Source organism: Gobio gobio (assembly GCF_949357685.1).
Source record: "Gobio gobio genome assembly, chromosome: 8".
Taxonomy (NCBI): Eukaryota; Metazoa; Chordata; class Actinopteri; order Cypriniformes; family Gobionidae; genus Gobio; species Gobio gobio.
The window spans coordinates 19,886,880-19,900,704 of record NC_137114.1 but is presented as its reverse complement, the minus strand read 5'-3'; the positions used below and the strand labels follow the sequence as shown (position 1 = coordinate 19,900,704).

Sequence of the window (13,825 nt, the reverse complement as noted above, 5' to 3'; positions counted from 1 at the left end):
GGGTTTATGTCACACGCTCCGCCGCCTTCAGGCGTTCTGAGCAGCTATTTGTTTCGTTTGAAGGGCGCGCTAAAGGTCTCGCCTCCTCGAAACAGACCCTGTCCAGGTGGATAGTGGACGCGATTGCAACTGCATACGCTTCCAAACACCTGCAGTGCCCGCTAGGTGTCAGAGCACACTCCACCAGAGGCATGGCCTCTTCGTGGGCTTGGGCCAGAGGGATTTCCATCCACGATATTTGCGTGGCGGCAGGCTGGGCCTCCCCGTCTACGTTCGTGAGATTTTACAATCTGGAAGTTCCTGCCTTACAGGCGAAAGTGTTATCAGTTCAATAAGGCTGTTGGTTCTGCCCGGTGATTCTGCGCAGACATAGCTCACATACTGGTAGTAAGTTCGGTACAAGGCTTATGTAAATTTGAAGGAGACCGGCGGTACCGTTCCCTCATTTACGAAAAGAGCTATTGTGAGTTTGAAGGTGACCGGCGGTGCCGTTACCTCACTCATATGACAAGATATTGTGAATTTGAAGGCGACCGGCCTTGCCGTTCCCTCATTCATGAGACAAGGTGTGGTGAATTTGAAGGCGACCGGCAGGTGCCGTTCCCTCATTCATAAGGCAGGGTGTTGTAACCACCCGTTGTAACCACCCGTCAGTTCAAACGAAGTGTCCGTATATGTGGTGGCCCGTTTCCTTTACCGGCCACCCTGCCCGAGCAGTGTTATGGTCCCCGGTTCCCTGGGATACATATGCTGTATGCGAGGCGCGCACGGCGTTGACAATATGTTCCCGTAGCGTAAGGAACTTACGCAATACGAGAGAACCTCTCGTAAGAGAACGATACTCGGTTACTTAACGTAACCTCGGTTCTCTCTAGAAGAGGGAACGAGTATTGCGTTCCTTGCCGTGCGCCCCGCGGGCTTTTACGCTTCAGAACTACGAAAACCGAATATGCAGCCCGTGAGCCCTGCTTATATACACGTGGCCACGCCCCACTTGTAGGCAAATGAAGCCAAGTGGGCGCGAAGCGCCCTCATTGGTCGCCACGTCACGCGGGCTCACCGATAGGCTGCTGCAGTTGCCAGCAGAGCAGCCAATGGCACGCTGGAATAGCCTGCTATGGTCTGCCAGGCTGCCGCACTGCGTTGACAATGTTACAAAATTAAGGATAATTTTGGGTTTTTCAGAAATCTCGAAGAAAGAATACTTTCCCGTAGCGTAAGGAACTTACGCAATACTCGTTCCCTCTTCTAGAGAGAACCGAGGTTACGTTAAGTAACCGAGTATCGATTTTCTATATCAGGGGTTTTCAAACGTTTTAATGGCAAGGATCCCTAAACAATCCCCTTGTGAGATCAATTCTTTATTAGGCTTACACTATAATACAATTATAATAGCCTATAATAAAATATAAAAACTAATGGAAGTATTTAAACTGATAGTATATTATATCAGTTTAAATGCTTCAATTTGTTAAAAAAAATTAATTGAAGTAATTAGATAGATCTAATATCTAAATATGTTCAAGGGAACATGTGAACTATTTTATAGTTATCTAAACATCACTGAAACCCAAACCACACACACATCTATTTAAACTGACGCGTGTTACTTTGGTGTTTAGAGTTTGCACACTACACTTGTGGTGGGTGTAACTATATGTCTGTTTTGTTACCGTGCTGTGTCCATCATCTGTTATTTCCACCACTTAATCAAGCCACTCTTCTGATGAGGTTTTATTCCACGTCTTTGCGTTTCTCGTTGCCTCTCATTTTGAGCTATTTGGACCACAAACACGACACACCACTGCGTGCTCACACGTGACATCATTGTCTTTCTATGAAACCTGTAAACCGCATCCACCGGTTCTAACACGATAGCGATACTAACTCTAGTACTACTAACTTTCTTGCCACAGATAAATCTTTAGAAGGAATCTCATGTCTCTAGCTAAAATACAGTACACACAGAAATCTCCTCACCGTTTACTCATCATTTACCCTCATGCTGTCACAGGGTGTTTTGGTGACGGTTCATGTTCATTGTTCATGTTTTTAGTTTATCATGGTTATGTTTGAGTTTGTCATGTTCACAGTCTTGTCATGTGACTCCCAAGCCCTCATTTGATCTTGTGTCTTGTCCTGTCATTGGTTCCTTGTCTGATCACTGTTCACATGTGTCACTTGATCTTGTCATTAGTCTGTGTGTATTTAGCCCTCATGTTTGCCATGTGTCTTTGTCTGTTATTGTGAATGTGTAACCACTGTTGGTGAGTTTTCTGTTGTCAAGTCAAGTCTGTTATCATGTCAAGTTTAATCAAGCCACGTTTATAGTTTGTTTTGCCAAGTCCTTGTTTTATGTTTGATAATTGGAAATAAACTGCACTTGGGTTCTCAACTTGCCTCTTCAGTGGACCATGAACCCAGCAGTTTCTCTGCTTCGTCTGCGCCAAGGCCATCGCACCGTTGAAGATTATGTGGGGGACTTTTTTGAACTTTGTCATGTTGTGAACTTTAATGATGCTGCTCTCAAAGGTATTTTCCGTAATGGACTTAATGACACTTTAAGTTACCTAATGCCTGAGAGTAATGACCCATGCACGCTGGAGGCATATATTGACTTTGCACTGGTGTTGAGTAGTTCCTCTTTTACTGTGGGAGTTGTGGACGAGCCCCACAATCCCACAATACCCTCCACACCAGTGGAGTCCAGTGACCACGCCACCTAGCCACGCCCAGGCTCCAGCCCACGAGCCCGCTGTCCTGCCCAAGAAATTTTTTTTGGGGGGGCAAGGGGTACATGGAGGCCACGAAGGCCACACCTCTGTGGCCCCCTGAACCGCCGTTACTGCCATGGCCCCTTGAACTGCCGTTGCCGCCATGGCCCCTTGAACTGCCATTGCTGCCATGGCCCGTCCACGGCCCCTGATCAACCATGGCCGTCCACGCCTGAGGGTCCAGGTCCTCCCACGCCACAGGGTCCAGGTCCGCCCACGCCACAGAGTCCAGGTCCGCCCACGCCACAGGGTCCAGGTCCGCCCACGCCACAGAGTCCAGGTCCGCCCACGCCACAGGGTCCAGGTCCGCCCACGCCACAGGGTCCAGGTCCGCCCACGCCACAGGGTCCAGGTCCGCCCACGCCACAGGGTCCAGGTCCTCCCACGCCACAGGGTCCAGGTCCGCCCACGCTCCCAGGCTGTATATGATGTATACAACTTTATTTCTTCGGATGAACACAGAAAAATAAATAATCTCTGCTAATTAAAACTCATTTGGGTTCCTAAACGTTGAAGCATCAAACAGCACATTCAGCAATAACTACAGTAATCCATATGATCCCGTTGGACGAATCAATGTCTTCTGAAGTGAAATGATAAGTGTTTGAAAGAAAAATACCAATATTTTAAACTTTTTAAACTGTAGATTATCGCTTATGACCAACAGTCAGTGCGTGCATGAGCGGGTTGAGTTCACGCTTGACGTAACTTGAAGCATGATGTGAGCACGCAGAGAATCTCTGGTCATGCAGATGCCGTCAGTTTTTTATTATTTTTTATTAATTAATGCTCACAACTAGCCTAGAAATCTAGACCCACCCTAGCGGCAGAAAATTTACTTTGCCGCGAGTGTAGTCTAGCAACTCTCGGTAGACCTAAGAGCTGGAAAAACCAAACTCTGGTCAGGCCAATCACAGCGTGTGTAGAGTCGGTGGGCGGGCTTAACATAATGATGGCACGTCACGGCAGAGTTGCGGAGGTTCTGCGTGCTACTCGTAAACAAAGCTAACGAACAGCGGTTTTTTGAATCGGCTTTGGCCGCGACTCTGGAAGACTTGGAGTTAAGCTTTTTTTGCGAAAAGAACAAAGAACGGCACTGAAGTCTTTCTTAAAGGTCCCATGGCATGAAATTTTCATTTTATGAGGTATTTCAACATTAATATGAGTTCCCCTAGCCTGAATATTGTCCCCAAGTGGATAGAAATGTTGATCGGTGTAAAACCGAGTTCTGGCTGTCTTTCTCTGCCTTTGAGAAAATGACAGGCCAGACTAGCCAATCCTGAAGTCTCCTGCTTTGACGTCCAAGCAGGAACGGTTTCCTCCCTTTCCCCCGCCCAGAGAATCTGGCACGCCCATGCAAACACTCGAGATCATTAACGTTACTTGTGAACGAGTGAACACTGGCAGTTTCTCAGTGTTTGGATGTACAAATGAAAACAGAAGTCTTTCTTCAGTTCCTTCTGATCTGTGATCATTGATTTCTTATGTGTAGCTAATTATTTATTATTTGTGGACATGCAGCGGCTTCTCTCTCTCCCGACAGAACGGTGTTTTCGTGTTTTCTATCTTGTGAGTCAGTGTTTTTGTACGTCCTCGACACGTCTATCTGTTCTTAAATGTGCATACAGTCGGGAGTTTCTGCTCAACATCAGCAGAGCCACATCTTTAGAGATAAACTTCAAACACGCCGAAGCTCGGCCTCCAACATCCCCGACCCCCAGTACTGCATCTGGCCCACAGCGGAGGCACCAAACGCGGCGTGAGATTAAGCAGAAGGAGGGTAAGCGTTAGGGTATCCGGCTAGGCTAGCCAGCTTTCCCCACAATAAACTGGATTACATTCGATTACAGCTGTTGTGTCTTTGTTTGCGCTGTGTAACGTCACTCAATGCGCGTCAATGACGCTATTCATATGATTGGAACATATCTAGAAATAATGCTATATTCAACACTTACTAACTCGTTCATCTCGCTGTAATGGTACATTGCATGTGTTACAAAGTTGGTAGAATAATGATGAAGAGGACTCGGTGTGACTGGGACTCGTGTTTATTCAGAACTCTCAGATACAAACACAATAAACTCGCGCTGACTGACAGCGCTCTCATAACGCAGTAGTTAATATAAATAACTTTGTTAGCAATCGCTTCGTCTCCGTGATGTCCGGTTCGCGAACGAATCATTCTTTTGAATCGGTTCTTTTTAGTGAACCGAACCAGTTCACCAAATCGGACTGAATCGTTCTAAACGGTTCGCGTCTCGAGTCAGCGCTGATCCATAATTTACTAAAGTTACTAACTTTCTGACATGAGTGACAGCCCCTCCGACTAGAAATAAACTAATAACCTGAAGTATATGCTAGTAACTACAACAGTTCACCCTGAACTGAGACATGCTGAGAGAACTGATGAGAAGTGAACACAGGTCCATCCGTCTCTCTGGCAGACTCGTGCCTGCTCGTGCCTCGTTAAACCACGCCCCCTCCGCTCATTTAAAATGCAAAGATGTCAGCCAATCACAACAGTGGGCGTTTTTACTGAAGTCTCACAGCAGACACGCCTCTTGAAGCAGGGCATTCAGCCACAGGGCAAACAGCAGTATAGAAAAAATGCCTTTTATTTCTAAATTATGACATTTTATGATGTAAAAATCATACTAATAATATAAGTACACCTCAGGAAACACTATAAAATAATAGAAAAATGCCATGCCATGGGACCTTTAAGAAAAGAAGATATGTTCGAAGTTTTGTCTACCGGATACGACGAAAGTCTATCAACTAACGTTAGCTCGGCTTCACCTTCTTCTTCGCTCTGGTTGGTTGTGGCACTCATGGCACTATCCAATTGCGTGCAGAGGGAATTTGAAAGACAACCGTTTATCCCACCCCTCGGATTGAGCCCTGTCAATGGTGAGTTTGTTGGTCTGGCTTGTCAGGCTAGCTCACAAAAGTATGGGTAACAAACACCACTTTAATTTACAGCCCACAGACCCTGTAACTACATGAAACAAGAGGGGAACAAACACCACTTTAATTTACAGCCCACAGACCCTGTAACTACATGAAACAAGAGGGGAACAAATAGCACTTTAATTTACAGCCCACAAACCCTGTAACTACATGAAACAAGAGGGGAACAAACACCACTTTAATTTACAGCCCACAGACCCTGTAACTACATGAAACAAGAGGGGAACAAATAGCACTTTAATTTACAGCCCACAGACCCTGTAACTACATGAAACAAGAGGGGAACAAACACCACTTTAATTTACAGCCCACAGATTCACACTTACCCTGTAACTTAATGAAACAAGGGGGGAACAAACACCACTTTAATTTACAGCCCACAGATTCACACCTGTAACTACATGGAACAAGAGTATTTCACCAGAAAAATAAATACATTATTGGAATAGTTTTACTTGCCTCGAAACACAGAAGCCCAAACTTAATCAGTGCACTTTTGCTTTAAAAAAAAAAACTGTATAAATGCACTATGCACTATGTAAATACAAAGTAAAAAAAAAACAATATGTATTGGTACACAATTTTTTTTTTAAAAGGTGCACAGTATATGTCCTCGCTAAATTACTCCCAAACGTAAGATTGTTGCCTATCAGTGCCAAAGAGACTGTTATACATCATTATAATCTGTTAAGTTTATATTTTTTTGTTTACAGTCACAATAAAAACTAAATGTTGTGCTTTTTGCAAAACAAAGAAAACAAAAACGATACGCAATCTGCAGCCTCTCTGTCAAAGATGTTCATTCAGATAGTCTTCAGAAAATGACCTGTAGCTTAGTGAAAACTTATCACACAAACATGAGACATATGTCTAAAGAAACGTTGAAATGTCAGATTTTAAATAATGTAAACAAAATTGAAAACAAATATTCTGTGTTTATGTAATCTGTTTGAAAAGAGAGACATGTCCGTCGTCTCATTATCTGCTAATGTGACCACACCCCCGGAGCAGGCGATTTTGAGATTCAAATACTGACGATCCATGTGTCAAGGCCACATCAACTCAAATAAACACATCAAGTAGTGCTATACCCTACTTCAGCTACATCGTTTTGAGACGCGTTGAGGAATAATCCTGGAATAATGTACCTCATGAAAAGCTGTTCATTTCTGAGAGCAACGTATTCAGCAGCTGAGTGTAAGGTAGGCTAAGTTTATTCTGTTAGCATCTGTGAATATTAAACGCAAAAACCTGCGCGAGGACACACTGTTTTCAAAGTTTTCTTTGTTTAAATTAGCTCAAAATTACTGTCAGATGTAAGTAATTACATTGACAAACTATACATCATTAAAAAGATCTAAGACTCAAGCAGATTGAGATCGAGACACTGTGTCGTTTTGCCATGCCTCTGGGCCTGCCTGCCAAACAGTCCCTTCAGACGATAAAGTGAATGTGTGTGCTCATTAAGCGGCCCATTATGCGTTCTTTTGTCTCTCAGGTGTGATACCCAGCATTATTCATTGTCGTTCACGCTTCCTCGCATACTACCTTTGTAACGAAAAATGTCTTACAAAATGTAAATTAATATATTGTTTTATGTGAATGAGTAGGCTCAATGATTCTCACATCAGTTTGAAGCTAAAACTCTAGGCAACAACACCCATTAGTCAAAAGTATTGTGGACACATATATCTATTGTGTGTTTTGAGGCCTTAATTAAAAAATTTGGACCCATGCACTTTATATTAGGTGGCCTTCACTACTATGTACTAACATTTTAATTAATAATTTGATGCAATGCACTTATTGTGTACATACATGTTTTTACATTGTACTTACATTTTAAAAAATACCTGCATGTAATTATGTCTGTAATTAATTTCTGTAGTTACATTTGTAATTACACAGTTGACACTTCCCTTACACCTAACCCTACCCTTAAACTTACCCATACCACCACACCTGTCCCTAACCCTACCCATATTCCACCTCAATATGAGCAAAAGTGTTTTGCAATACAATTTGAACACAGTAAGTACATTGTACTTATTTTTTGATGTAAGTACATTAAGGTCACCTAATATAAAAAAAAAAAAAAAAAAATGTTTTTCAAAAACCACGCTAACATTATTATCTCAAATATACAAGCATGTACATACATGTTGCTTAGATATTACGGAATCCCAGTTTGTGCTGAATACTGTGTAATTACACTTTTGCCATTAATATGTTTATAAGCAACTGAAAAAAGCACAAATGTCAGAGCATGTCACAACTTCTAAAGGGCCCCAAAACAGCTCAGACTTCTAGGGGTTAATTAAAAAATACTTACAGTATAAATAATTTGTTAATTTTCCTTGTAGTTACCCCTTTATTCCCCAAATAGTGCATATTGTTCCCTTATACCATGTACATACTTTATAGTTGCACTATAACTATCAAAAGTTAGGCTGTTAATTTGTTTTACTTACGCAGTATTTTCTGGGCTGTAATCTAAAGCGTTACCTTTTTTTTTTTTCATATGAAGAATATTTTTTATAATCTGAAGTTTATATTTTTTACTATAATGAACCATTTGTGCAATTAAATGATTTAGCACAAAAAGTGAAGCCAAAGCCAAGTCACCACATTTATTAAATTCATCTACAATATTCACACATTCATTCTTAATTGTATACATAATAGGCCTAATATTTTACTCCTATTTTAAAAATAAATAAATCCACAGTTTCTCATATGTATAGATAATTTACATCTGGCTGATAAAAATTGCTTTAGATCTACTCATATCCTTTAAAACACAGAAAGGGTGAATTTTGAATTTGAACACTTTGAAGTAATTCACACAGTTTAATTGTAAAATTGAAGAAAAAAAATACATTGGAGCAAGAAGTTTACAATAAGAATGACAAAATCATAATCAAAAGTCACAATTTTTAATGTACTATACTTCCTTATATATACTTATATATCCTTATATACTGTATAAGGAATTTTATTCCTACATACAAAAAGCTCAGATAGGATGAAGTCTCTGCACTTGTAAAAAATATGAAATATAGACTAAATGATATAAACATAACAAATGAAATAGCAGTAACCTCCAATTTTTACAATTTTAGAATAAGCTAAATCCAACATTAGGAACTCTCTTATGAGCTTTTTTAATAATTAACTTCACTCTTTCTGATGTCTTTCATGGTCATAAAAAACCTCAAATATAACGACTGTGTCTGTGTTTGTGCCCATCACTTCATGTGTCTTGTCTCTGCTGGAAAAGATATTCAGGGAATAAGAAAAATTAAAATCAAATGGAGTAAAATATATTATCATCCATGATTGTGGACAACAGTGTTCACATGCTTTCACATCAAGAATCACATCTAAACAAATCACTCAGAACACCTTCATGTGAATTGTATGAAATATGCTAAATGTGCAACAGAATTTATATATTTTAAGCATTTCTATACCTTTGCCAAGACTCGTGACGGCACAAAACCACAGAGAAGAGGACTGCTGCAACGGATATTCCAGACAAAAATCCTATTACCATGGACATCGTGTCCACTTGCTTTTGAAAATCTTCTTTACCTTGAATTTAAGAAACAAATAGTTTAAGTTTTTAATTTCTTACATTTGTCTTTACATGTATAAGTGAATTACACGGAATCTGGTTCTACTTACAAATTTCTGTAGGTTTTTTGGTGGAATTCAGCAGATTGTCTTTCCCAAGCAAGTTTCCAGGAGTGAGTTCATTTGTGTCACCTAGCATGTGATAAATGTTTGATATTATAATTAGTAAAGACATATATTCAGACTTTAGGGCTGCCCCTTGCAAACATGCAATGAACTTTCTAAGGTGTGTAATAATTCAGTATTTCAACAGTTGCTGTTGCTGTTAATGTTGTATGTCTGTAACATTGTTAGGTTATGAACATTTAAAATGGAATCTGGTTCTACTTACGAGTTACATTGATAGTGATGGATGCTTTCAAAGTCTTGTTTCTATATGTCATCTCACAGACATATATCCCAGCATGCTCCTTTCTCACATTGGTAATCATGAGATTTTCTGCAGATGTGTAGTTCCTGATTTTATCTGCGGCTCCATTGAAACTCCACACAGGATCAGAGGATGGTGGGTGACTCTCAACAGAGCAGTTCAGGTGAAGAGTGTCACCTTCCATCACTGTGCCATTACCAAGAATTCGAAGAGTCTGTACGTCTGAAAAAGAGCAAGTGCATTGGTTTTGAAACCATATTGACTCAGTATACAATAAATAAGTTCTTTGATCAATGGTAGAAGATGGAAGAAGGTTGTTCTCAATAGGGACGCCTACGCTCTTCTGAACTGCATTTTTGTTTTAAGTAATTGTCAAAGAATCATGCCTTTTCAAGAAGTTTGGTTAAACATGTATACTTGTAGCCTACTCACACATGACTTCTAGGGCCCTATTTTAACGATCTGAAACGCAAGTGTAAAAACGCGAAGCGCAAGTAACTTTGTGGGCGGGTCTCGGCGCTGTTGCTATTTTCCCGGCGGGATAAATGGCTCTTGCGCCCGGCGCAAATCTAAAATGGGTTGGTCTGAAGTAGCTTCATTATTCATGGGTGTGGTTTGGGCGTAACGTGAATAAACCAATCCGAGCGTCATCCAACATTCCCTTTAAAAGCAGGTGCGCAAGTTCCATAATGGATTGCTATTATTATGGCGTATTTACCAGGCGCACTCCAGGAGCGGTTCACAGCCGAGGAGACTGATGTTCTTGTAAGAGCAGTGAAAGACAGAGAAGTGAAGTTGTAATGTTGTACATTATGGTAAAGGTGATTTCACAGTCTTTTTTTTTTTCAGTCTTTCAGTTTTTTCAGTTTTTCAGTCGATTTTTTTTCCTGGTTCTTGACGGACAAACCAATTTGTCAGATGTCCTTATATACATATATGTCTTGCCACTATTGGGCAAACAGGTCTTATCCTTAATTATTACAATTAGCCTGAATCATTTGTAAGCTAGATTTATGCCTATTTTTTCACATCTTCGTGGCACACCACAATGATTTCCGTCATCTCATGTGTTAATATTTTTTTAGTGTAACAATTTATGATTTGCAAAAATAACTGTTGCATCTGTGTAGATTACATGAGCAAAGTGTATGCGCGTTGTGCACGCTATACATTATGGTCAAGCATGCGCCCTTAAAATAGCATAAAGAACAACGCGCAACGCGCCACTGACTTTAGACTAGCTTTTTTCTGGTCAGTGGCGCAATTGTTTAATGGAACAGCAAAATAGAACCAGGGATTGTTTGCGCCGGAACACGCCTCCTTTTTTGCGCTGAACCGCCCAGGGAGCGCAAGTGCATTCACTAGTTTAGCGACGTGCTTCTGTGGAGGGAAAAGCGCGCTTTGCGCTTGTGCAAAATAGGAATGACACATGCGTCGGTGTACAAAGTCAATTGCGCTGGGTGCAAGATAGGGCCCCTAGGGTCCTACTGGCACTGATGGTTTTGTTTCCATAGCTCGCGTCACATCCTACAGTGGCATTGTGAATTTTGGAGGTTGGAGTTAAGGGCAAAGTTGAGAGGTAAAGGCTTTTGGAGGTGATCAGAGTGATGTTGTCACCCTTGAGATTGGTGATATTTTCTCCTCTTGTCTTGATCCACCATGTTATTTCAGGAGGCGTTTCAGGGCAAGGAAAAGGAGCTGAACATGTGAGACTGGCCTCCACTCCCTCACGGAGAGGAGGAATATCCATTATAGGCTCGTCTGTAAACAGAAGTACACAACATAATGTAGACATCGCAGATTTCCACAGTGTAAATAATTGAGTCATTCTTTGAGGACAGATTCAGATCATATTAAATGAAATGCATAAGATGAAGAGAATAGCTCATAGCAGTGCGATTAGCATAGCACAACCATGTGTTTAAGTTTCTTTATTTAAGAAATGATGTCCAACATAGTTCCCATGCTCAGATTATGAAATCATAGCATCATAAGTGTGCAGTGAGCTGAACATCCCTCTGAAACAACTGAGAACTGAAAGAGAACATCAGACTATAAAGCACGACCTTTTAAACTTTGCCAAACACAATCAAGCATTACCTTGGATGATGATTTTAACTGTGGGTTTATATGTGTTTTTATGAGTATCCCGCCCCTCCACTCTGAAGGCATATTCCTTTGCATCTTCTGCTTTCATGTCTTTCATGATGAAGCTGCAGTTGTTTTTGGTCAGATCAGGTTCAAGCATCGTAATCAATTTTTTTTTCAATTTTTTTCTTTTTGGTCCAATTTGTTTTTATTTCCTTTACTCACTTTCTGCATAAAAATTGTGTTTATATTTGGACATTTACCATTTTTATTACACTTTATCCACTGAACGTTATCAATAGGTTTTGCTCTGTTTGGATAGGTGAAGGTACATGAAATCAGAGCACATGATCCTGGAACTGCAGTAATTTCTGTCGTATTGAAGTTGATGCTCCAGTCGTTGTTTCCATTGCCTTGAATAACAGAAGAATGTGATGAAATGTGATGAACACAGGAAATCTCATTTCTTAAAATTACAGTTGCCTGTTCATGCTCAGTACATGTGCATGTATGAAGCTACATAAACTTCACATGTACAAGTATTTACACAGAGAAGTGATGGTTGAGGAGTATTTAATATTAAATGTAAATAAAACATGTAATACGCACCTGTACACAAAATATTGAATACTAACACAAAGAGGATTGTGAAACTTGAAATGATCTGCATTTTAAACATGCATTCCACAGATCTGCACAGAAAAAGAACATTGCATGAACATTTATATAAATGCTATGTATGCAAAACTTCAATATTAATGCTTTTGTAGTACATATATAAAATATGTGTCATACCAATAAAGAACTATATTTCAAATTAAAATTGACAGCATTAAAAGTGACCTTACCGCTTAATGTCAAAATGTTCACAGGGTTCTAGGAAGCTTTAGTTGTCAAACTGAAGAAGCAGCACACAAGTGTACAAGACGCATCCTTCCTCTGTTAGAGCACTTCCTCATTAAACTGACTTGCACAAATGAGGGATTGTTGTGCAAAACAAATAAATTAACCATAGTTTGATTCAAATGTATTATCGGCCAAAGATACAGGATGAGCTTTTTTGGAAGAGATAAAGGCAATTCAGTTTTGGTCTACTGGAAATGTAACAAGTTAAATGTAAATCTGAATTATAAGTTCTTTGCTTTGCAAAAATGTGTCCTGTCACATAGTTTTGTTGATTTCTGTTTAATTAGTCTGAATTTCTGCTATAGAAGAACCATTTTTGCTTCCACTTTCAGTGAAGAGTTTTTACAATTTTTTTTTTTTTTTTTTCGGTAACACTTTAGATTACAGCCCGGAAAGTACAGCGTAAGTTAAATTAATTTACAGTGTAACTTTTGGTAATCATAGTGTAAATACAAAGTAAGTACGTGTAGGTATAAGTGAACAATATGCAATATTTGGGGAATAAAGGGGTAACTATCAGGAAAATTTACAAATTATTTATACTGTAAGAATTTTTTTAATAAGAGGTAATAATTCTACTATTATGATAGGCAACAATCTTACATTTGGGAGCAATTTAGCAAGAATATTAAAATTGTAACCATTTAACATGAATTAATTAATCAATTAACACACCCTAGCAACTGCATAGCAACACCCTAACAACTCCCCAGAGTACCCTAGCAACCGCATAGCAACATCTTAACAACCACCCAGATTACTTTAGCAACCACATAGCAACACCCTAGCAACCACTGAGAATACCCTGGCAACCGCATAGAAACACCCTAGCAACCAGCCTGAGTACCCTAGCAACCGCATAGCAACCACTTTGAGTACCTTAGCAACCACACAGCAACACCCCAGCAACCACCCAAGTGCTTCTTAAGCTTTCTCAAGCCAACTTAAAGCTTGTCTCAACAAACTTGTTTAATCTAATTGATCTAATTATTAAAAGTAAACGCTATAAATTTGTTTAATTTATGCTTTACAATTTATGCTTTAATCTAAAGTGTTACCTTTTTTCTTATTGTGAAGAATA

At 40.0% G+C, this 13,825-nt stretch overlaps 1 protein-coding gene across 2 annotated transcripts; it reads right to left on the bottom strand.

Annotated features, from left to right (window-relative positions):
- Window positions 1-8,360: 8,360 nt before the first annotated feature.
- LOC307130705 (sialic acid-binding Ig-like lectin 14) lies at window positions 8,361-12,768 on the bottom strand. 2 transcript variants are annotated; one of them, XM_079823828.1, is made up of 9 exons: window positions 12,687-12,768; window positions 12,448-12,530; window positions 12,102-12,251; window positions 11,851-11,963; window positions 11,368-11,511; window positions 9,712-9,972; window positions 9,432-9,512; window positions 9,218-9,338; window positions 8,361-9,015 (listed from the first exon to the last, which is right to left on the bottom strand). In XM_079823828.1, the coding sequence occupies exons 4-9, from the start codon at window positions 11,954-11,956 to the stop codon at window positions 8,922-8,924; spliced, it is 807 nt and encodes a 268-aa protein (XP_079679954.1). In that variant the 5' UTR covers window positions 11,957-11,963; window positions 12,102-12,251; window positions 12,448-12,530; window positions 12,687-12,768; the 3' UTR covers window positions 8,361-8,921. The 2 variants fall into 2 exon arrangements, with proteins under 2 accessions (XP_079679954.1, XP_079679953.1); XM_079823827.1 differs by having other exon boundaries at window positions 11,851-12,251.
- Between the last annotated feature and the right edge of the window lie 1,057 nt (window positions 12,769-13,825).